The sequence below is a fragment of the Microtus pennsylvanicus genome, chromosome 13 (genome assembly GCF_037038515.1).
Source record: "Microtus pennsylvanicus isolate mMicPen1 chromosome 13, mMicPen1.hap1, whole genome shotgun sequence".
In the NCBI taxonomy this organism is placed as follows: domain Eukaryota; kingdom Metazoa; phylum Chordata; class Mammalia; order Rodentia; family Cricetidae; genus Microtus; species Microtus pennsylvanicus.
The window spans coordinates 22,417,409-22,443,289 of record NC_134591.1 but is presented as its reverse complement, the minus strand read 5'-3'; the positions used below and the strand labels follow the sequence as shown (position 1 = coordinate 22,443,289).

General features: G+C 38.7%; 1 protein-coding gene across 2 annotated transcripts in view; it reads left to right on the top strand.

Annotated features, from left to right (window-relative positions):
• Bnc2 (basonuclin zinc finger protein 2) overlaps positions 1 to 25,881 on the top strand; it is a 402,071-nt gene that overhangs the window by 163,710 nt on the left and 212,480 nt on the right. The window contains exon 4 of one of the 2 annotated variants that reach the window (XM_075946141.1): positions 1,955 to 2,038. The exons of the other annotated variant lie outside the window; for it this stretch is intronic. Within the exon in view, the coding sequence (XP_075802256.1) occupies positions 1,955 to 2,038 (84 nt within the window). The remainder of the gene's footprint in view (positions 1 to 1,954; positions 2,039 to 25,881) is intronic. 2 annotated transcript variants of the gene reach the window in all.

The window sequence follows — 25,881 nt, the reverse complement described above, 5'->3', positions numbered from 1 at the left end:
TCCCCCTCCCACAATTTAGAGTATAAATTCTTTTAAAAAATTGCTTATATTGTTTTAGAATAAAACACAAATAGTGGACAATTTCCTGTATTGTCATTATAATGTGTAAAGTCAGCAAACACCTTTAGAATTGACGGCACTGAATGGAGTTTTTCTTACCCAGTATCTTGTCCTCAGTATTTCCTTTTCGTTTCTAAAGTTTGAATTTTGCAACTTAATTGCTGGTAACACAGAAACAATTATCTACTGTAAGTCTTGAATTTTTTTTGCTTATAGATTGTAAATACTCATAAAATTGTTGAAGATAAAAAGTGGCTTAATTAGGCTGGGTGGTGGTGGCACACGCCTTTAATTTCAGCACTCGGGAGGCAGAGGCAGGCAGAACTCTGTGAGTTCGAGGTTAGCCTGGTCTACAGAGTGAGTTCCAAGACAGGCTCCAAAGCTACAGAGAAACCCTGTCTCAAAAAACCAACCAACCAAAAAAACAAACAAAACCCTTCTCATAAATCAACAAGACTTATTATCTGTGACAACAGATGACATTTAGGCTTTTTAATATTTGGGCCTCGGCATGAAAAACAAATAAGAGATTTAAGCAGAAAGGGGAACCTTGGTTTTAAAAGTGTTTGAAAGGTTAACTGGGTTAAATTATTAGAGACAGCCCTTTGGGGGAAGGTGGTATCTACTAAGAGCTGTTGAGAGCCTGAGCGTCAAGCTGATTGTGAGATGGGGGGAAGAGGGAATCACTCCAGTAGCTTACCTGACTGAGGACTGACCCCTTGACAAGGACATTGATAACACAGGTGATCTTAATTGGAATTTTGAAAGACTCAGATGCCAAAGGAAGACACAGGTGATGTGTCCCATGATTGATGTATTGTGGTAGATATTGGTAGATAATGTGATTAGCACAGAGTAGGTATTGACAAATACCAAGAGAACATTTTATATTTGCTATTCTGGGGGTAGAATCCAGAGCCTTGCTTAGTCACTCAACCTCTGTATCTTTAAGCTAGATCTTCAAGTCCTAGAGAAAAATGTTAAACGTAGGAAATAAGTTTAGATAAATTCTAAATCCATTTCTCATCATCTTAAAATCAGAGATGAAGTAAGTTGGAGTAGGTAATGGATGAAACTGACTGATTGTAATAGAAGACGTAATTTTGAAAGAAGATCTTCATGAATTTCATGATAGAACTCTAGATGCTGGGAATTAGCTACTAAATTAAAACATCTCATTGCTGTTATTATTTTTGGAATAAGCTTTATGCTGTGTTGCTTATACTTAAACACAGTAAGTAATGGGGCTGGGGGTTTGTTGATATCAGAACACTTGCCTATAGTGTGCCAAGTACTACTTTCAGTGTCCTTCCCAGTATGAACAGAACATCCCTTCCCCAACAAACAAGACATAAAACAAGATAGTAGCTTGCAAATAAAATATAGATATTTATAAGTTAAAATCTGCCTGTGCTAACATATCTGATAAGAGGGAAATTAAACATGTCTTAAGAGTAGAAAGGAACTTTAGATGATAGAAAATGCAATTTTCTCTGGAAATTCTCTGGTAGAAAGAAGGTATCATCAATGTCCAGTAAAGTCTGTTTCAGTTTCTTTTTCTCCCCTCATTTTTTCTTTTCTCTCCCTTTTAACTTCCTTTCTTTCTGTCTATAGACATTTATGACTTTTTTTTTGCTGTATGATGTAAATATAGGGCCAGGGCCACGGGGGCAAAATTTATGTAGATATTTCCTTCTTTTAATTATATTTTCATAGTTTATAAACTAAGTTTCATGTATTTTCAATATATTTGTCATAGCAAATGTCAAATACGTGTCAGGTCATCATGGCCCTTTTCAGACCTGCGGTTGGGATGTCCCTGCTTCTGTCTGGGTAGAGTTTGACTATGTTGCAGCCCCCATACCCAGCATCTAACCCAGCCATATTCCCTCAGGTTCCACTGGCATGTGCTGGCAGAGTGCTGGGTGCAGACTTTTGCCCAAACCTGGAGGAGCCAGACCAGAGGCTGGATGTCCAGGTTGGAGTCTTACTGTTTTATTAGCTGGGGGTGGTGTGACAGAAACCATGGTCCCTGGAGGCCATAACAGTGTTATCAGTGCTATCAGGATATGATAACCCTTGAGACCATAGTAAAGAAGGATTAATGTAGCATAAATGTGGCTAAAGAGCCTTGTAAACAGAGTTGTGTATAATTGGAAGAAGTTTATCATCCATCTGTCCATCCATCCATCCATCCATCCATCCATCCATCCATCCATCCAAGAGATGTACTCTGGGGTAGAAAAAAAATCCCTGATCCTGAAGGCTGACTGTATAGACTAACACAGGTTAGTACAAGACTTTTGGCAAGTGATTCCAAACCTGGGTACTTAGGGAGAGTAACCCTTAACAATAAGCATCTCTGTCTTATTGTACACTGGGTGATGTGTGCAAAGTACAGTTCTCCTAAAAATGCTGGCTTGGATTTTTGTTCACTTTGTGTGGTCTTGAGGCATTGGACCTGGCTTGGCATATTGCAAAACAAAAATATAAAGATGATGAAGAGCATCTCTGCCTCTGTATGCTTTTGGATTTTTGAGGTCTATGTTTGCCATTACAATGTACAGGCTGAGGTTTCAACATGGATGGCATGAATAAACCCAGTTTTCTCAGAATCTTGGCTTGGCATCATTTCCTAGGTTTTTCAACAATATTAAGGTTTTTTTTTTTTCTGATTTAGATGCAACACATAATAAAAGGGAACCATTTTTACAATTGAGTTCCTCGTAGTGGAAATGAGGGTGAGACAGGGAGGCTTCAATTTTTATAGTACTAAGGGGGTGTACCATCTCTTGCACACCTGCTCTTGGCCTCGAGAAGACCACCTGAGCTTGGTTGCGTCCCAAGCTGGTACTGTCTAGGTGGTGTATGGATGTGGTACAATAGGAAAGCAGGTGTGGTGCATTCAAGCTATGATCATGTATTTCCTAGTTCTGGAAAACTAACAGCGTATGTGACATACAGATGCGAGTGACAGAAGGCTTCTTGTGGGGAGTAGCTTGATCCTTGACATTTGGCATGACATGAGAATATTCTTCCAGCAGTCACCATTAGTGGCTTGTGAGTGTAATGTGTTTTGAACCTTGAGTTATAGAGAGAAGAAAATGGGTTTGCAAAGCCAGTCTACAATAAAATGTAAAAATATTTATTTAGCATATTATCTTGGCACAGTGAAGGAGGAAAGAAGTGCATTCCGTGTTTAGTGAAAGTCTGATCGTAGGTAAACGGTATGGTTGACAAGTCAATGTGGCCTCTGCATGGAAACTAAGGAAAATGATGACATTCCTAGCCCCTTCCTTCCTTAGCACCATTCTAGTAGGCTGAAGGGGAAACTGCTTCTCTTGTCCTTTCCTCCCCTGTGTATGGCTTCCATCCTTTTAGTGGTATCCATTTTGCTCATTCTATGTCAGTCACAGTACACTGCCTCTGTTCTTTACCAACCAACTATTCTGGAAGTACTTTTAGGCTTCATTTCTTTTAGGCATTGTAAATGACCAGAGGTTTGCTGCTTGGCCTCCTGATTCTCAGAGTGACTTCCAGGGCACATTGTTTGGAAGCAATCCTTTGTTTATATTGCTTCTTATTAAGAATTTTTCATTTGGGGATATACTCTCACGTATGGTTTAGTTTTATACTTCAGTTGATTTACATTCTCATGACTCATGGAACCTCTTTCTGTCCTTAACTTCCTTTTTATTTTTAAATCCCTGCTTTTTATTCTTATATTTTCAGCTATCTTAGCAGCTTCATGGTTTAATAGTCTTGGTATTTCCAATACTTATCCTCATATCTTTGGTCTTGCAAGTCTGTGCCTGATTGACATTTTCAAAGGTACTTGTTGTGTTTGGGGGTTAATATGTTTGAGTAGCTAGAAGATCAGCCTTAGTTCACTACGTGTTGGCTTATTTTCCTCATTTCTTCTGAAGTTGTACACCTGTACAGTTGCCTTCTAAAAAGTGGTCTTCTAGGGCAGACCCTCCCTAATTGCTGACAAGTATTTCGTGTATGTTTAATAAAAAGTTACCTTTCTTATCCTCACTGCATCAAGTCATGGTTTGAGTTGTTAGAGTTACCTTCACATTTTTTTTCTTGGTTGGGAGTTCACTATGTGAGGTTCAACTTGGTCTTTTTTACCACTGAAGTGCTTAGAAAATTAGAGTAAATAATGAGCCAATATTTCAATACCAGATTAGACACAATTTACAGTGATGTTTCATAAACCACAGACTCCTTTCTTCTGTGAATGCGTGAAGGATCCCTTTTTTTTTCCAGACATACCGGGGTGCAAGTGTAAATTTCCATAAAATTTAAATGAGGTGCTTCCTGTAATTAATGAACAATTGTGGCTGCGCTCTGGTCTGCATTGTAATTAACCGTGATCAGGCTTGTTTAGTGATGACACTGCTCCTGTAATAATTTGACAAGCTACTGTGAATTTGCCAGGTTATTAAACAACCTGCAGCATTCACTGCGGAGTCACAGGGATAAGTGCCACAGCAGCAGCGCCTGCTAGTTAAACGCAGCAACCCTTCCAAGTCTATCTATCACTGTGAGCAGATTTATTTTCTGTGATTTTGGAGAACTTAATTAATGTGGTATGGGGGTATCTCGAAAACTTTGTTTATTGTGTGATGAACCAATGGGGACATAGCTGATCATTTTTACCAACACACAATGAAGCTGCAATTGTCTGTAGTGTGCCAGTGTGAACAAAATGGAGTCAGGTTTCCCCTTCCACCTTATTAGATAGGTATAATTAATGTTTTAAAAGTTCTTCTCAGATTCACTTATAACACCCCCATATAAGATTATTCTCATTCTCTCTCCCCCCTCCCTCTCTCTCCCCACTCTTTGTTAGAAACACAGATGATAGTGTAGTATGCAGTCACATTGCAGGCACTCGGCTCTAAGTGGACTGGTAGCCTTATGTCCTTGGTCACTAGTGCCCCATCCCCCCACCTCCCTTCAGGTTAAGAGCTGTTCAAAACGTTACTGTCTAGTTACTGTGGTGTCTTTCATTCAGATTCTGTTTATTGACTAAACCACAAGGATTCCTGCCCAAAGTACCAGGCGGTCTATGCTTGACTGATTTTGATTTTCTAACATCAGCCCTGGGGTTTATTTGAAAAATGTACACACACTGCAGCTTTAACAAGTCAAGTGACTGCATGTTTTTGACCATGGAGTAGAGTATATCTGAAGATCATTAAATTCGGGGGTGGGGGTGGCAGTGGTCGAGCATAAGTGTGGTTGTCCTTGTACTTTTTCTGTGTGTGTGTGTGTGTGTGTGTGAGAGAGAGAGAGAGAGAGAGAGAGAGAGAGAGAGAGAGAGAGAGAGAGAGAGAGGGAGAGAGAGAGACATGGTTTTTGTCTTTTCATCTTCTCCAAGAGCCAGAAAGTTTCCTGCCGTTCTCTTTCCAGCTATTGACAAATGATTGCCAGATGTGAGGTCTTTGCAGCGCTCTTTCTCTCAGCAAACCTGCAGCGAAGGGATATTTGATTCTCCCCTGCCCATTTCATCTCCTTTCCACATCTGCCAGGGACACACAAGCAATACATCCCTACATGCGAGTTTAAAGTTTACTCAGCTCCTTTTCCCCTTCAGATACAGTGTTCGGAGACAACAGAATGAGGTCCAGATGACGCTCTCCCAACTTCTCTGTATGAAATTAGTTGTTTATTTTACTTATCTACCTCTCAGTAATTGAACTTTCATTTCAGTTTCAGTCCAAGGAAAATTTGATGCAACTCTGGGAGTGCTAAGAGTTTACTGTTGTCTGCTGGCTGCAAAGAGTGTCACCAGCACAGCTCCCCGTTGAGTCCCTCAGCTCCAAGAGAGACAATCTCTTCCATAGGACATCCCAGTGAAGCACTTAATATACAGATCCCAAATGTTCAGCGCTGAGTGTCGAATAGAATGCAGTAGCCGTTGAAGATTTACAAAATCCATCTATGGGTGTGGAAAAGTCACCTTGTTTGCCTTGATTAGTTTTCCCTGTGTTTGTGTCCATTGTCCAAGTTGCTGTGTAGGAGGCTGCCGTTTTAATCACAAGGAGCTTGTAACAGAGAAAGTGTACTGAGTTGGGGAGGCATGTGGAATTAGCTTGGTTGGAGAGGCCACACACAGAATTACTAACATGCACAGAAGTCTTTTGCATCTGTTTAGAATCTGTATTGATACTGATTTTTTTTTCTCATCTCAGTTTGAAAATATTTTCTAAAGTGCCCTTATAGCTCATGTTCATGCTATAGGGTGGGCTGACACAGGTGGCCTTTCTGTTTTCCTATTACACTTTTTGGCAAACGAAAAGGCCCCTTATTCCCTGAATAAGATCAGGGTATTTTTTTAAACATTTAAAAAATAATCCATAAAATGTCTGCCACATGTTCTCTAGTTTATGGAAATGTTTTCCAAATCAGAGCCGTGTATTGAATTCTTATTGTAAAAGTGTGTGTTTATTTCTGCCACCTTCCTTGCTACCTGTGATTTCTATTTTTATATGAATTTTTGTTTTACATGAAATTCAAATGAAGAATTTAGTGAATATTTCTGATTTGTAGACTAAGATGTTTTTTATTGTGATTATTAAAAGTTGTAAGATAAAAACGATTGTGTCTGCCTGATACCATAGTCAGAGCAAGGGGTGGGAAATTTGTTTTTCAGTATGTCCTTTGGACAAAAGTGGTGAAGTGATAGTAACAGACAAACCTGAAAACAGAAACCTAGTAGCCCCTGGGAAAACAAGAACAATGACGAAACCCTACTAAGTCTAAGTCAATGGGGTGAAGCTGCTAAGAAAGAGTTATCAAAATGTATTTTTAGTTAGCATTTGTACTGAATCATGATAGAAACAGTAATTTCAAATTGCCCACTCATAAAAACAAGACACTTCTCAGAATAAAATTACCAAAAGCGAGAAAGGTCTCTGTGGCAAGTCCATACTATGATTGTTTGCACTCCCCTGGGAGCCTTGCCCCCACAGACTCTCCATGCACTGGGCAGATGCCCGTGTGGCGTAGGTGGAGGCAGAGGTCTATTCTAAACAGCGAGATTAGGGACTCCAGCCGCAGCTAAGTTCTCCAAGTGGAGAGCCTTTGCAGAATTCGCCCTAACTAATGCATTTGCTGGTTTCTCATGACTTCCTGCTTTTTCCTCATCATAGTTACCCTGGGAGGCAGAGAGGTGCTAAGCAATGGAGGTGTCATCCGGCTGTGCACCTAGGGAATGTCCTTCAGAGGACGACTTGTCACCAGCCGTCAAAGAAGAGAGTGGCTTTGTGGTCTCTGAACATCTGGCGGTGCTGCACAGGAAGCTGAGGGGGTGTCATTAATTGTGATGAAATAATTTAAACCATCAGGAATAAATGAGGCTGTTAAGCTAAGTTCAGATTCCATTTGCCATGCACATGTGTCTAGCAGCCTGTGTGCAGTTAAAAAAAATTGAATTATATTAGCTCATGAGTAGAAGTGAAACAGATACTGTAAATGAAACAAGTCGCTGTGCCGTGATGACACGGTATTGAGCCACTTCACAGAGTTACAGTGTGTAGGATCAATAGAGCAAAAGTGGTATATTACTTAATGAATTTTTATATGAAAGGGTTTTTTTTTCTCCCTAAGTGTATTAAAGTGCACTCCAAGGGGCAGCAGACTGGGCGGTAACGAGAATACCACCAGGTTTTCCGCTTCTGAGAAGTATGGTGTGGACCGTGGGTGTGCACAGCCAGTGAGGACAGTAGGCATGTGAACAGAAAGCAAGGCAGCGATGAAGGTGGAGTGGCAGGAGTTCCTGACCAGGACCTAGATGCACGATTCTCCCTCCTGTAGAGATAGCTGCATAGCTCAGATTAGATCATGGCACTGATTTCACGTGTGATTCTCAGGCCCTGGAGAACCAGGCAACCCCGTCTTCTTCAGAGGGGAAAGACTGTCTGCTTTTGGAAGGTCTGAGCAGCTATGAGGTTTTGTGCACTGAACTGAGCAATGGTATGCAGGCTACAAAGTACATTTCTAGAATAAAGGTTATTGTTATACACATGAACAAAACTCAAAAATTGAACCTTTGTCTCAAACTAAGATAGAAAAGATTGAAAAGTAAAATGAGACTGCCTAGGTACAGAAACCATTTTTGAAGGGGGAAAAATGGAGAAAAAAAAAAGGAGAAGCATTTGCTGTCAGAAAACAAGATGCAGGCACTGGGCTTGAGCTCTGACAAGCTTTGGACACGAGCCATTCACTGCAAACATTTTATCTCACTCTGCTTCTACGCCTCTTGGTTGCCTCTTAGCCCTTCTTTCTGCCCAGTCGTCTCCTCTGTGCTTTCTCCATCTTCCCGTGCCTGTATTTTCCCTTTCAACCCTTGCCCTTTTATGTTTGCTTTTTACATCTTGCTCCACTTTGCGGAGACGCCATCTACAATTCCATTTTGTCCACACAGCTTCTGTGCTGCTACTGTAAAGATTGGTGTCCACAATTGCTTGATTTGAAAAAAATATATAAAGATATACCCTTGTATGACTGTTGGTGGGTTTTAAATTGTGAATGAATTTGATAAAGAAGCTTAAGAAAGGAATACAGGATGCTAATTGAGCTATCCCCTCCTCCTGCTTGTGAGTAAAACTTACCTACCGGTCAGTGTTAGTCAGAACTTAGTAGTTCAGGTGAATGTTTTTATTCTCTCATGCAGGAGGATATTCATGTAGAAACCCTTGACTTCAAACTCATTTAAAATCCATCAGAGTAACTGGTAGGATCTGGCATCTGTGTGTTTTTATCTCTGGATTTAATTTTAGTTGATGCAATGGAATAGGAACATTTTAATTCTTTGGTGTTGGCCTAGCATTTCTGGAAGGATTGATAGGGGAGATATTGTCAGTATGGTTTTTAATATGGTGCACAGTAAAAGTCAATCTATTATTATGCTATAAATATGTTCACCTGGTCACCAAACAGCTAATAATTAGGGAAAAGATTCCTGAAAAACATATGCAACTTGACTATTTAAATATTATGTAACTTAAAATAATTTTTAACTTATCTTTCTACCATAGGAATTCAAAATAGATAGAAAAATTTGAATAAGATAATGGTTTTCATTTACTACTTTTTGCTTATTATTTTCTGTGTATCTGATTTTCAAAAACAAGAAAATGATAGTGTGTTCAGCAGTTGAAATTTGTTAGTAAAGACAGAAAGTTTTTTAATGACTTTAAGGTTTTCCCTCCCCCACACTTTTAAATTTTGGCAAGATATAAATTAGATGATTTTACATATTTTCAGGTTTTTTTCTTTTTTCTTTTTCTCTTGTTGTTGTTGCACTTCCTGCTTAAATAACCTTAAAGTCATGGATTTGTATAGCTTGAGTTTTAATATTTCAGATATAATATAAATGAAATAAAGTTTGTGTTCATCTCTCTTTATGTAAGTGTTTCAATGGGAGGCTGTCTGGATTTCAGGTGAGGGACTTAACATAAGCTGTTTATGTTGGTTACTGCTACTATTAATATTAGAAAAGTTGAGAGAGATACTATGTTTATTTTTGTGTAATTTCTTAAGCCATTGTCACAGCAGTTTCATATGAAAAGGAGGTAAGAAATAAAAGTTGGAAGGTTCCAGTGCTTGCCTTGATTAGAGAATTATGTATTTTGAATGAGCATGTACATGGGTTTTAAGAAATATATCACAGTGTACACCCATGCTTTGTATAGCTATAAGACTTACTACTGATTTTCCGTTTGAATATTTGGTCGGAGTTAGTCACAATGAATACTTTATTTAAGAACATACAAGCCTTCCTGTTTCTTGTAAAAGGAAAGGAAACCTTTTGTTTGTAGGTAGTAGAACCTCAAGTTGTATGTTGGATTCTTTAGGACTCAATAACTTTCCTTATGATTTTATAAGTGAAAATTATATGAATTGTAAAACTCGGTATCTTCCTCTTGAAGACTTAGAAACTGGCTGAGAAACTTTAAAGGACTGCTCCCAAATCATTCGCATTCTTCACTGTTGGTGTGTCAGAGCCTAGGTGATATCATCTGCTTGTTTTTATACCTGTAGAGATTAAAATATTAAATGATGCTGCCCTATATTTCAAAAATATGTTACTTAACTAATTTGCCCCATGGCCTGTAAGATCCAGAAGAACATAAAGAACACAGATACCAGTCACACCTGAACGTGGCAGGGGCAGGTTTCGTGTTTAGGGCTGCAGTAGCAGCCTCAGCAGGTTTTCCGTGAGGGCCTGTGAGATTGTGTCAAGGTACTGCTAAGGCATATAATGTTTGGGTCTGGCTTTTTACTTTTCTTCTGCCTTCCTAGTGTCACTTAATGTTGTTCAAAAGCTACCTCTTAAACATTATCAAATAGAAATAGTCCAAGTGATCCGTGTTTCAAAAGAACAGTGTTATTTGCAGATATGCAAAGAAAGGAATTGCCTGGGAACGTAAAAGTCTTTTTTATTGTTCAGTGGAGTGCCAGTAGAGTTTCTTGGAGCACAGAAACAGACTAAATTCTCTTGAAATCATTGCTATTATTTAAAAAACATCTTTAAGTGTCTTTTTGGGTATGGTTCTGTGTTTCCATCCTATAAAATGTGAGCTAAACAGATAGGGTCTCTGCCTTCTAGGAGTTTATAATCAAAAACATGTAATGTAGCTGACATCTGTTATTGTATTGAGGTTTTACAAATAAACATTGATCACATATATAAATAAAAGTTTTATAACAAAGAGGAGAAAAGGCTTTTCTTGCCTGACTAAATAAGTAAACAGACATTCTCATCCCCACACTGAAGCTATCCATAGACGTTGTAAAATGACTAAATTAAAATAATCCCGACACCAGGGTCCTCTATTACACTGTGGTTTGTAAAGTTTTGAAGTGTGAACCGTCCTTTCTATGATGTCACTGACGGTATACTTTGAGTGGGTCTGGTTCTGAGATGGTGTTTTGTTAATCTGCTTCAGCTAGTTACGATGAACCCAGTTCTCCCTACCTGTGGATTTTCCTTAGTGGGATTCTAAGTGCTGACTGGTGATCTTTGCTTTATAAATGAGTATCTAGGAGTACAGTCTAAAATTTTTACCCAGCCCCTTAATATTAGCAAACATCATGTTTTAAAATGTGTATCCTTTCCTTTTGCTCTGTCAGTAGAAGCTGTATCAAAACAAGGACAGGGCTTTAAAATTGATGCAGATTATGAAACGAGCTTCAAAGAGATGGGGAGAGGTAGGATTTTTAGAACTTTGTGCTTGAAAGTTTTGGTGAAGTTACACAAACTGAAATTAAACATGTATGTTGAGGGGGCCAATAGATCCTGAACTTGGTAAAACATTTCCTTTCTTCATGCTTAGCTCTAATGCAGGGCCTTAAGAGTTTCTTCATTTTTGAGTGACTAACAACATGAAGAAGACTAAACATGAACCCAGCTCAAAGGTCAAGACATTAACTAAATGTCTATCTCTACCTCACTGTAGGTGTCTGTCTGTGTAAATTAAAGCACGTGGGTGCATAAATTAATTAAAAAACAGCCGGCGATATAAATCAAACCTGTTTGGTACACTGGTGAAATGAGCATTGTTTGTGAGATTATCTTGTTATTTAATCTCTTCTGTATAAACCTGGCTGGTTGGCATTATGAAGTAAGAATACAATTAATGGGATGATGGTATACTTTTCCTCGAGCAGGTCTGATCCTGCAGGTCTTTCTTGACGGATTTGTATATATAGAACTGGAAATTTTAATTAACCGGATTCCCTCCCCCTCCTTTGTGTATGTCTGGTTTTCTTTCTTTTATTTTAAAATCTCAAAATGTCCCCAGAGGTTTTCATTCTTCTGAATACGTAATCTACTGACCCCGGAAGAACAAATTGCCTTCAGATATTATTTTCTCAAAATTGTGCAAAGTTCATTATAAGAGCTACCTGCTGTCTTCAGCTACACTGTGTTATGCTCTTGGGTCCCAAATGAAAAGAAAGTTTTACTTATAAATGAACCCAATTAGGAATTTCTTGAACAAACAAAAGGCTGTTTTCTTTGATGTGCAAAGGAGTTTTGTTTATAACTATTAGTCACAAAAGTCTATTCTTTACATAAGCGAAAACCATTCCTTATCTTTTTTATGAAAATGAATAAAGCAAAGGGGCAGAATATACATAAACACTTTTAAAAACGCAAGAAGTAATCTTGGCAATGTGCAATGGTTTGTGTTGATATTTAGTATTTGATTCACACTTTTGCTTAGTGTCTTGTCTCTGGGTCCTATCCCCACCTGCTACCTGACTCTGCTAGTTGATTTCTTTATGTTATGAGATGAAAACTTTGCTTTGGGGAAAGTAAAGACCTGTATGTTCCTGACCTCGTTCTCGGTTTCCCTGACTGTCGTTTTATGCTTAATCTTTTCTGACAATGTTGTCTAATCGTTTTACAAATAAGTTGCAAAGAAAAAGAAAGTCTTAAGTAATTTCCTCTTCTAGAATCTTTTATGAATAGAGCTTGGCGATTGAATTCATGTTCCTACTTAAACTCAGAGCAGATTAATCTGAAACAGTCTTTTTAGGATTGTGCATAGGGCAGTTGATTTGATGCACTCTCAATTATGATTTTTTCTCTTTAATCTTATAGTATAGACTTCTTTGTTGACCAGTATTGGTAATAAACATTTTTAAATCAAATATTTGGATGTGTTATTTGGATAGTTTGATCTCGGTTTTTTTTTTTTTTTTGGTTTTTCGAGACAGGGTTTCTCTGTGGCTTTGGAGCCTGTCCTGGAACTAGCTCTATAGACCAGACTGGTCTCGAACTCACAGAGATCCGCCTACCTCTGCCTCCCGAGTGCTGGGATTAAAGGCGTGCGCCACCATCGCCCGGCTTTGATCTCGTTTTTATGTGTGTCTCAGGTTTCACTATTTGAATAGCAATTATCATGTCATAGCAATACCCCCATGTCTTAGCAGTGCGTATCTATGGTTTTGGGAATCAGTAATCAAAAAGAAAAAACTTAAGACCACCCACCCAGGAATGATTTGCTAAGAGTTTAATTAATAATAATAATAAAGTAGCAAAGAAGATTTCACAGTATATGTTCATTATTTTCACTATTAATTTCTTGGTTATAGAGCTTAGGTTGTAAGTCATTGTTAAACTATGCAAATATATTCCCTGGGGTTTGTGTATGTTTTCTAGAGGCCTTTCTAGATACTGTGTATCAAAGAAGTATTGGAATCAGGGTGTCTTCTGAATGGAGCCCAGGCATGTGGTGTAACAGAGCGTCCTCTGTTGAAGAGGTGACTTCATTGTGGGCCAACTGCTGTCTTAACCTACCAACTAGAGCCAACTTCTAGCATCTGATAGGAGGGAGGGTTCCAATCACCGTGAGAAAACAGCATAGAGCTGTATGTCATGTTCCTACCAGGGAGTGATACAGGTGACTGAGCCCATGAGAAATCCTGAGATCTGTAAATCAGCCAAAGAGCTGTCTGTTGGCAAAGGCAAAAACAGGTATGTGGTGGTTAAGGCTACATTAGCAAACACCTTGAGTTTCCCTGATGTGTGTCTTCCCCGTAGGCTTCCTATATCTGGATTGAAAAGCTAGCCTTCCTGTGTCTTTGTCATTTCTCGCCTTCATTTGCTGCTCTTTACTGTAAGTTTGTCATTGTCTCATCTTTCCCTCCATTTATGTTGGATACTATTTTATCCACTCATATTGAAAGTTTGCTTCATCATGACATTAGCTTCTGTGAAGGGTGTTTGTTTAGATCATGACATTAGCTTCTGTGAAGGGTCTTTGTTTAGAGAAAGGAGCTGGAGAAGAAATGACATATTGGAAAAACGATGTAAAGACGAGTGTTGAGATGATGTACTACTACTGGCTGGTGCTTATTCTCAAAAAGGCTTTCCGAGGTACATAATAAATATGTCTCTCAGAACATAAAGTGGAAAAATGTTTACCCAGTGCTTCTCATTGTCTGTTAATTACCATGCCCTCTGAACACCCCATATTTGTGATGTCTGGAATCATAAGTACATGGCCAAGTTGAAGGTAAGGTGGCTAGTTAGCTATCACTGACAACCTTGGTTAATGTGTCTGTAACAGGGAGTGAAATGGAGAAAATTGAAAGCTAAGGGAAGCTTCTATGTTGCTTTCACTTTGTTCTAGAAAGTGAGAAGAACTCCGAAATATTTACTATTCTATGTCCATAGGTTCTGTAGTATTCTTCATGGCTAAATTCAGCTGTGCTTTTAGCCACCACTTTGCTATCTGTAAGGATTGTTTGTATTTCTCACAGCAATGTCTGGCAGCTCTTGTAATCATGATTTTGACACAAATTCATTACCTTATCCATACGGAAGTATAAAATATCCATAGATATTATCCCAATTACATTCCAAAGTTTTTGATTTTGGAATAGCAGGATGTTATTACCTATTCAGCTACTCTTAGTATTTTTTTCTTTTATTTTTCCTTAAAAGAAGAATTATTTAGCAAGTTCATGCCATACGGTGATTGATTCTTTGGGAGTTTCAAATATGGACCCAAACCTTTCTATAGTTTTCCAGATGGTCACTGGAACCTCGGTAGGTATAATTAAAGCTTTGATTGCGTCATGACACATGATAAGTTGAGAAAGAGTTGGAGTAGAAAAGAGCGTAAGGAGAAACTAAAACAGTCCCCAGTGGAACTGAGACAGTGCGTGCAATTTCTTACTTGTTGGACAAAAGAATCTGCTGTAGAAACCAACTTCTTACAGAAGCAGCTGAGCCACACAGTTATTACATGTGTTTTTATTATACTCAAATATCTTACCGTAGACTCATGGTACCCAGATTATAAGGGTAGCCATTACTATGGCTCATGCAGAGGCAGCAAAACGCCTTCCAAGTCCCCACTATCCACTTGGAAATGCAGCTGAAGTCTCTTAACAGCTTTTACTTTTTACAAGTACAGGAACTGACTTAGCTTTCTTCCTGTGTGCTACATGATTGGTTTCTGGCTGTCCTTGTTTATAAAGAATTGTGTGTTACTATAGCAGAGAGACTTTAAGGGAACAGAGGCAAGCATGTTCTCCTTCATTTAGGAAGGGAGAAGACACACATTGCAGATCAAACATGTAGATAACTAACATCTTACATATTAAAATTTGTCCAATTTCTTTATTTTTAAAGACAAAGGAACTGAATAGAGAAATATCAGAAAGGCAGATTTTATTTTGCTTTTATAGCTGCTTTAAATTCCTCACTCAATCTGGACATTGTTACTTAGTGAGTTTTTTTTTTTTCTGATTTGTTTCTTCTCTGATTCAGAAGACGCATCACTGCCTCATTAAAGAAGAAATTCAGTTTACTCTGCTAGAACTTTCTCTGCATCTGAGAGAGGTGACAACTTGAGGTTTAAGGGGCTTTAGGGTAAAAGTACAGCTTCAGCTGTGTGTTAGAATATACTCTGTAAAGGACAAGGACATTTAGATTATAAGGAAAATGATTCTATTTGTGGGATCTTCAGGAACAATTTTTCTACCTGTGGTTGGTCACTTTCAATGTATGGCAGTTGCTTTCCATTATAATCTCAAGAGCCAATCAATACATACAATATTATGCAACTTACAGTTATATTATGACCAAAATATGTCAAGTGTGGTTTCTGAGTGGCTGATTTACAGTAAGTGTTCTTCAGTCCCTAAAGTGGGTATTATGACTAATTTAACTCCCATAGATAGGCATTTCTTTCCATGTGAAAATTGTATGAGTGTTGGGGGGAGGGTTTGTAGAGAAAAGAGGAGCAGTAACTCTGTCAATGTACTCACATACAGATTGATCAATTGTCATCTCCTTTGCATCTCCATGGATTGTTATGAATTATTTGCTCACCCTGGGAGAGACGTGCTCTGAATTATAATAATTTAAAATCTGTGAATCTATTAAAACCATATTTGTGGCTCTAAAAAAATTGATATTCACTGGGCAGTTTGCCCAACAAGAGAAAGTCAAAGAGATTACATACTTATCCTAAGTAACAGCAACCACCCTGCCAATTCTTCGTTTGAAAGAATACAGCAAACCCAAATTATACATCTATGGGTAAGAAGAGGGAAGAAAAGAACTCAATATATCAAAATCAGAAAGTGAATTCCACAATAATGGCTACAATAATGTTTCAAGATGTGGTTTCAGGTCCAAGTCACTGAACTAATCGTAGCTTAGATGGGTTTAAAATTACTTAAAACACACATTATGGTTCTTAAATATGTTTGCTTCTCTCATTTACATATGTGCCAGAAGACCCTGAGATCACATGGGGTCAGGGCAGCAACCTCATTGTTTGGTGGAGAAAGTAAGGACCATGTAACAGGACAGACTGTGGTCCCAGGCTGGCCTTGATGTCTCTTCATCCCGGGTCACAGGGTATCTAGAAGTCAAAGGGTACTGAAGGAACAGGCTGAGCTTTTACTGCCAGGGGCTGCCAGTAGAAGGCTGTGTTAAACTAAGCTGACATTTCCAAGGCATTTCTTCTGTACGAAATGAGGTTAAGCAGCTCTGATGAACTGTCCTGTGATCTACGAAAGGTCATATGCAGTCCTGTTCATCTGTGTTGTCTCAGCACTGACCGTTGTGCCTGGCACTTGTCTGTGCATGTTGAATGCATGTGACAAATGTTGATCTTTGCTTGGGATCACCGTGTGAATAGGCAAACCAAAGAACAATTTGCACAAAGGATGGATATGTTTTAGCACAGTGTTTGAATAAATGTGGGATTTCTGTGGCAGTAGAGAACAAGCAAGCTCCCCTGAAAGCTCCTCCCCTTGAGAGCAAATGCATATTAGAGTTTATCTGTATATTCTGCTGTTATGTGTGGCTCCCTGCTCCTAGTGTATTCTAGGAAAGAGTACCATACTGCTTGCTTTCCTTGTAAACTTGAAGTGAACTTTCCATAGTTGTTTCTTCTTTGCGTATTGAGAGTTTGATAGATGTTTGGGTTTACCATTTTTCTTGTCCTATTAATGTTGTAAAAGACTATCTCATTGAATATAGTCATATCAATAAGAAGTTGAAAGTGCTATCTGGCCATATGAATTTCACTTTCTTATGATTGGGAATTAACTTCCATGGGCTGTTGAGGATGACTTCTTCAAATTATAGCATGTAGTAAGCGGTAGAGAGTTCCACTTTCAATTTTCCGTCAACCATAGCTTTTCTTGTGTTGTCCAGGAATAGTGCTTCAGATGTTGGCCTTCTGTATCTTACTTTTTACAGTACAGGCCCAACAAGGGGTTTGTGGGTTTTTTTTCTTGTGTACGGTAGACCTGTTAGGTCTGCAAAGTGACAAAACCCAAAAAACAAAACACACCCAGAATAAGGTAGATGGTGTATCTTGTTATCTTTCCTGGATGAACCACCAAAACAGATACTAGCAACAGTATTATTTCATGTACACTGAGTCTTTGAATTGTGCATGTGTGCAAGGTATCCCTCTGAAATTAGTGTTTAGATCTTTATTTGTTTGTTTTCCAGACAAGACCTCATATGTAGGCCAGGTTTGCTTCTAACTGTAATGTTCCTGCCTTTGCCTCCTGAATTCTGAGACTATGGATGTATGGCCAGATAGTATTTTTTTGATTGGAACCCTTTAGTGTTCCTTCTTGCCTTATTTTTTTTTTTTGAGTAAAATACCACATTAGAACTAGTTCACAAACATTTGAACTGGGATATATGACTATTGTAACTGTAAAGTAGAAAAAAAATCAAAAGACAAAAATACCAGTCAAGCAAGCATTCATGTTAATAATACTAATTTTTATTGAAGTGAAACAGATATAACTTACTCAAAGCAAGACAGATTTTTTAAAAGGTTCTAGTACCTCAAAACTGTCTGTGACCCTGTATAGATGATTGTTAATCATATTTTATACCTATAGAAAAACAGATAAACTTGCTGTTTTTAGATACAATGTTTGAAATGAACCAAATGTCCTGGACATTGCTGAGGAGTCGAGCACAGAGTCAGCCCAGTCTCAGCAGTGGAAGCTGATCTATGGGTTTTATTGAAAGATGTTTTTACTTAGTTGTCAACGTAACTTCCAACTGAACTGTTACTTGTTTTGTAGCATTGAGGTAATGGAACACATTGGTTAGTAGTAACCTTTTTCTGTTTATTTTTTTTAATTGTTTTAATTAATCATACTCAGTGTCTTTAATGTCCCATGCCTCTTGCGGAAAGGGTCATGATAGAGGAAGCAAAATAAAAGATCTATATAGCATTATAGGAGAAAACGTTTGCAGCAAAGATGACAGAGATCAAGGGAATGTCAAAATTACTAGAGTGAAGAAAACAGAATTGAAGATGAGACCAAAACCAGATAGAGATGCCCCTGGGCAAAATATAGTTCTGCAGGAAAATACGTTAGAAGGTAGAACTTCATAGGAAAAACTTATTTTGTGAGGAAGTATATTAAAAATCTCATGACCTTATTGTAATTGTTCTGGAACTGTTCTTATTGTAATTGTTTCTAGAAACTAAGTACAGTGGTTTGTAATTTTTCAGTTACTGAAGATTTCCTATGATGAGTTCAGCAGATAGGAGTTTACATTTTAGATGGTTTTTGTCTTATTATTTTAATAAAGCTAATGCCTAATTATGAGTAAAGAAAATTTGAAAATTTTTATTTACAACAAAGAAGTAAGACTATGTGAGTTAGAAAGTAAAATGTGTTCTGATGATGAGAATAAGGACTTTGTAACCAAAGAAGTTACACATCTATCTTGTGTTGATTCCAGTCATTTTTAAAGCACTTTCCTAATTGAAGAAATCCTTAGGTTTAGAACAGAGTCTGTGTAGTATCAAGGCAGTACCTTGTGGCAATCCATGGGACATACCAGTGCACAGAAAATGTCGCCAAGTCATAATTGCTGGTGAAACATAACATTTATTTAATGTGTGAGCAGGCCATTTCCAAGATAATATGGCAACTACACTTTGCTCATGCTCAAGTACTTTTCTCTCTTTAGAAAGCTCCCTTGCAACTTAAATCACCACTAGTCTGTGACAGGGTTTCTGTATATAGCAATGGCTGCTCTGGAATTTGCTCTGTAGTCCAAACTGACCTCAAACTCCAGAGATCCACCTGCTTTGTCTTTCAAGTGCCAGGATTAAAGGCATGTGCCACTACATGGACTTAATTCTTATTCTTCTCCATGGTTGTGATAGATACTATCTTGATTCATGGCCCTGGGTTCTTTTACATCCCTCCAATACACAGTACAGTGCCTTCACATGTTTGATGTATGTCACTTGCTGAGCAGATATGTGAGGACCAGCAGTAAGTGAATGGAAGGAAGGGAGAATAGAACAAAATGTACTGGGGTTGGGCAGTAAATTCTGTGGTGGAGTGCTTCCCAGCTCAAGGGGTGCAAGGCCTTGGGCACTCCTCAGCTCCAGGGGATAGGGTGTGGGGAAAGTGCTGGAGTAGGAATATAGTTCACTGTACATGTTTGATGAGCTTGTGGCCTGGGTTCAGTACCCAGCAATGTGTTCATATGCTGAGTCACTCATTTCAATTTACAAATGAAGAAAAGGAAAATAATTTGCCTCCAGTCAATATTAGGCTCAGAAATAGACCCAGTTACCAAACTGCCTATTGTTTTCTTCATGCTTCTTTATCATGGTAATGAGGTTAAAATAATGAGGCTAGATGGGGTCAAGTTTACAATGATGCTTCTTTGCTGCCGAGCAAACTTGCTATCGTGTTACTTGAAGACAGCAAACTATCTTTCTTTCCATGGTCACTGATTGATATATGTTTTTTCCCCCCAAATGTCAGTTTCCCCATTTTTTTCAGCAATTTTTAAGGATTTCTTTTGGTAAACCCTATGTCTAGCATCAGCCCAAATCACTATCCAGGCAATTTATAGAAGTCTTGTTTTTGTTTTAACCATAGAGAAATCTTCAAGGTGTGGTTACTTCCTACAAAGCTCAATACTCTTCAGTTCCCTCCTCCATCCCAGTCCTACCAATGGCAGAGACTGAATCTTGGTTTAACTGTGAACCCAGGGCCCAGCATTTTGTCAGGTGTAGTGGCACTCTACTGGGTATTGCAATTCTCTTAAAGTTTTAGCGAGAGGGGCTGGTAGGAATCACGACTGTGCAAAAGGGTGGCATTGGAGGCAAGTCATCATCCACGGGGCAGATGCCAGCTAAGCTCACCACAGGGAATTGCAATATGTGTAGGTCAGCGCCATGGAGCACTTTCCTTCCAGTGCCCTGCTGACAGGGAGCACTCATTTCACAAGTCCTGACTCTGCCCCTTCCTTGTTGTACTTCCTTTGCAGCCAGACTCAGGAAAATCAAAGCATTAATCAGAGTCAGACCTTTTCTTGCTGGAGGATTGTCTTCCCATTTTAGACTCTTCATTTAATGTATATAGACTTGATAGGTAGACTCTAGGCAAGTTTCTGTAGGTCTAATGGTACATTTATTTCAGCAGGAAATTGCCTATCAGTGCCAAGATTTGTTTGGAAAATTTGTTTTCTATGAGTGTCTTTTCAAGTTTTTCATAGGAAGTAGGAAAGATAAAATTTTCACACCTTTTTCTTTAATTCAGAATTTGAATGAGATTACTTAAGGGCAGTATCCCTCATTTTGAGGATCATTGAACTGCTGTTGTTTTGTTGTTGTTGTTTGCGTGTGTAATAACATAGAAAGTCACCTGAGTGTAAATTATAGTAGATACATATAATAAGAACTAGAATATTGATGCCAAGAACGTGAGATCATTTAGTGAAATAATTTATTTAAAAAGAAAAGTCCCAAGCCACTGACTGAGTCACCTCACACAGAAATCGTCTTGTCTTAGTTGGACATGGGTGGGCCGCTGTTATGACAGGGATGGTTTCAGCGGATGGCATTTCTGTGCAGAGGATATTGTTGGTGGAACTGCTGCATTCTATAATGAAAGGGCTTAAATGATCAGGGAGGATTTACCTAGCATAGATTGTGAGCGCCCTGAGGGCTGTTCATGGCTTTGCTTCTTTATAACCCTTGGGTTTGGGATACTGATTGGGAGCTGTGGTGACATCAAAAGTTCTTGCTTAGTGTTTTTTAAACTAACCTCACTAAGAAAGGTGTTTGGGGAAGCAAACAGTTCTTCTCAGTGTTATGCCATCAAATGTTTCCATGCTCTGTTTTAAGGTAGACATTTTCTCTCAGGGTCAGGTGAAATCTGCCCAGTTATCTCTGGCCATGCCTCATTGTACTTCAGAGTTCTTTAAAATGTCTGCGCTATAGAAAAAAACTATTGAAAATGTGGCTGATGAACATAAAATTTGGCCTTGGTCTCTTGTTCACTTTATAGGGTTGTTTTGTCTATTGTTTTTGTATCATATGCTTGAAAACATCTTAATGCTTAATGTCAACCCTTAGGGTACCAGAATGCCCTTGTTGAGTACTGAGAATATACTCACAGACTACTATGTGGGTGTTTTGCCTCTGAAAGGGAACTGGTGGGAGTTTAATGGCTCAAGAGAACCTTCCTTTGTAATGGTTAACTGAATAACTCTCACCTTGTAAGGCTCTAAATCCCAGTCTATTTTTCCAGGGAAACATATTGCAGCTGTTTCAAATAACTGGCGGTTTGAAGATGATTGTTAATGTGGTTTGCTGTACACTCAAAAATGTAGACACATCTCTGCTGTTTGTCTTTGAAGCTAAGGAGTTCAGATTAACTTTAAATTGCTTTTATTCATTGAATATTTAAGTTTCAAGAAACCCTCAGCTAATATTTAATTATATAGTAAATATTTAGAATTTTCTTAAGACATCTACAAAGACATTTAAAACATTATAAAATTTTTTTATTAATAGTTTTGTTTTTTAAATTTAGAGACTCTTTGACATGATATATAATCACATGCACAAAATTTAAAAATAGGCAAGAAAATGAGATGACCAGAATTAATGGCTGCTTTAGTAGTAGTCTGAAGAGCAATAGGAATGCATTAGGACTGTGATTGAGGGAATCCCTGCATATGGGAGGCTGTGAGCTGCTGACATCGAGCTTACGAGGTTCCTGGGCTTGTGAGGTAAAGGGCATTAGAAGTGTCTCTTATATGACCCCACATGATTTCATTTCTGAGGAACTACCTTCGAGCTATCTAATTTGCTAATCACTCTTTCATATAATGTTGAAGTTGACCTCTGCCGATGGATTTGGGATTGAGGCGTGGTGGACAGTACCAACAGCTTTATAAATGAGGAAGCTGTTCTGAGAAAGGTTATGTGGTTTACCCAAGATTTCCTGTTTAAGTGAGTGCTGTATCTGCTGCTCCTCTGGTGACATAGGAACACACTAGGCTTGCCTTTTTCCTCCTCCCTAGGAGCAGAGAGAGAAAGCTCTAGGCTGTAGCCTCACTCAGTTGTAGCATGTGACTTTGGGAAGGTGAGTCACTGGAGCCTTGTTAGTGCTTTTAAAATGAGAATGGTGGCATTTGCATCTTTGTGTGTTTGTGATTGAACCTTGGATAGCAGTGATGTTGCCTGGTACTTTTTGTTGGTACTCAGTTCTAGTCGTGTTTTCCTTCCTCTTTAACATTTTGTACAGAAAGTGTGGCTTTATTTCTAGAAGCCAAATGCAGTCTATACTACACTAGGAGATGTACGTGTCCTGCGAAGCAGGAGGCTCACCCTTCACCGAAGGTTAGCGAGTGTCCCTGTAATTCTCTGAGTGAGGAATGAGGAGAGCACAGGTAAGAAAGCAATGATGCTTGCATGTGCAGGAAGGGTAGACAGCAAGTGCTTTTGAGCTGGTCCTTGATGCTTGGAAGCTGGGGAGTTGCAGTGGCAATGGCTTCCTGGATGGCTGGAACTTAATGGGGATGAGAAGGTAGATTTATGAAGTTATTTCCAAGCAATAAACATCAATTGAACACACTATTAATGAAATGTACAGATTTCAGGCACCTGTATGGTTGCTGAGAGTACCGTTCAGAACATGTTGAAGTCCTGTCCTGTAGGATATTTTAGTGGATAATCAGTGGGCAGAATTGATGTGAAATATAACATGGGTGTGGAGGAAAACGAAAAAAAAATTTTAAACTAGGGGATGAGGACACACAGAGAAAGAGAGAGGGAGGGAGGAAGGAAGGGAGGGAAAGAGAGAGAGATCCCGAGATTCCCAGATAATGTCAGAATGAAGAATGATGTCAAATCTGAAGAAATAGCATATGAGCAGAGACTTAATAAAATGGTGGGGTGAGCTCTATATGGAGCAAGCTTCTGGAATCTTCCAGCAGAGGGAAGAAACAGTTTACAAGACCTTACACATAGGAACAAGGTAGAGGCTAGGTGAACTTGAGGAATCACCTGGCTGGCTATCAATGCAATAACCTTGTACCTCAAAAGGACACAAAGAAAAGGGATCTGTTTACATGTAGAGTCAGGAGTACTCTAAGTATACTCACCTGAGTGCTGCTTGTCTTTGCGTTCTTCCTAATCCAGCCATTTAACCACTGTGTGCTGAGTATTTACTGTAACTCCGTATGTATTCTACTCTGCCTCTTAACTGAACCCTGTTCAAATTTAACTTCATTCTAAGAAGACAACTTCAATTACCAATAGTTTATATATCGGCTTCATCTAGTTTGTGGCCCTAGTTGATTATTTTAAGACTATGTAAACTAGTATCTTTTCTTGGGATAGTGTCAGGTCAGTGGGTTATGCCCTTTTCAGCCATTGTTAAGCACTTACAGGGAGAAAAAGTGCAGTAGAAAGGAAAAGACAAGAGTGGGAGGGATGAAAGGGTTAAGAGAGTGCTGACATGGGTATTGGTTAGTGTGAGTGTCTGTTCTGGGTTGGTCAGCGGATTGGCTGTGTTAAAATGCAGCCTTTCCTTAAGAGACATGCTAAGTTGTTTATTGATGCCCGGGAGGAAAAGGGTTGGGCACATGCTTATAAGACCTCTGATCTTTCCCAGAATTTAGAAGGATGAAGGAGTTGCTAAGAATTTGACATTGGAACCATTCCCTCTAATTGTGGCTTAGCCTATTTCATGGGGGAGGGACATGGAATCCAAAAGGTGACATCGTGAACAATATGGGAGCTATTCGTGGTTAAAAAAAGAAAACCAAACCAAACATTTAGCCAAGAGCTCTTGGCTAAGCTAATGTGTGTGCTTTAGTTCTAGGCAGAATAAACTGATGTGGACTTGTTTTGCAGTGACATTTAGGAAAATTGACTAAAATATATGCCCTATTTGATATTTTCCCCTTCTTTTTGCTTTCTCTCCCGCCTTATGGCTGCTTTTCTTTTTTCTGTTCTTTGAAATTACTGCCAATGTACTTGAGAGCACACATTCTGAAAATCAGTAGTGAAGGGTTGAACAATGACTGTTTCTGTCCTTTCTGCACATGTAGTACTGCTTCAGAGAATTACTCAGCACCACAGTGGACGTCACAGTGCAGGTGATGCTCATCCACTACAGTCCCCATCCATGAGGGCTGTGGATGTCACCCTGCTCTTGTAGGAATTCTATTATTGAGCCTCTGTTTTTCCTCCTTAGGAGGTTCATTTGCTTAAAATGTATTACTACATCTGTTAAACATGCCTGTTTTGGAACAATCAGTTTAGAAAAAGCACTTCTAACACCAGCTTCCAAAAGATAAGCAAAATAATATAGCCATTGTCTTTCCCAAATTATGTGTGATTTAGGTGATAATGTTTACAGCATGGTTTATGATACTATGGAGAAGATGTGATATACCCCTTATATATTTATGTTTCATATTTTGCGGTATTTTGAATAACTTCCTATCATCTTCAGGGACTGTATGTTGTTATATTGCTTGGAAAACTAAGTTTTTAAAAAATAAGACAAGTCTTTTTCGAGTTCAGATTTAGTTAATAAATGCCCAGCTTATTCCCCATCCCTGTCTGACAGCTCCTTCTCCTTGTCATTCAGAACTCCCATTAAAATTGGGGTATGTCTCTAGATAGCACCCACTTCTTATCTTACTCCTGTCTTAGCCTCTCTGTCTAGCTTGTTTCTGCTCCTCTCCAGAGTGGCTGTGAAGAGCTGACCTCATCTCAGGCATTTTGGGTTTTTTACTTATGCCTCCGTGACATTTAGTGTTCTTTAACCACTTTTATTAATTATTGAAATCTTTAGATTTTTCTGATATCTCATTATCTTATCTCAGCGCTTTTCTAATTTGTCATGTTACAGTATTTGTTTCCCCCTGAATACTGTCAGTGATTATATGCATTCCTGTTAGTTCAAATTTCCTTTTAATTTTCTGATTACTACCCAGCTTTCTCCAGCCTAGACTTTTCTATATGACTCCATGTTTGTAAGTTCATCTATTTCAGTTTGTCCATTTGGGAACCGGGGTGCAAGTGGGCAGCAGCTAAAGACTTCAGTGTCTGTTCTTACCGTCTAGAAAACCGCTGCTACCTGTTAGTGGTATCATCATCCATGTTCTAGCCTCTGATGCTGAATGGTCCAGGAAGTCCTCCTGAACTCCTCCTTTCCTCTAGTTCCTGTCCACTTTTTCCACTTCAAGTGGCAACTAAGCTGCTATTTCCTTATTTATTTCTGCATTCAAAGTGAAGCTAATCCTGTTATGAAAAATTGTTTCTCAGTGGTTATAAACTTCCATCTATAAGTGAGTAAGTCCTAGAGATATGCTGTTCAACAAAATACCTACACTTGAATTACTAAGTATGCTAAAAATTTGTTGGGGCAGTAGATAGATCCAACAGCAAGTATTCTTAATCAAAACAAAACAGAAGTCAAAAAGCCCTCAAAGGAAATGGTCAAAGATGTGTTTATTGCCTTCAT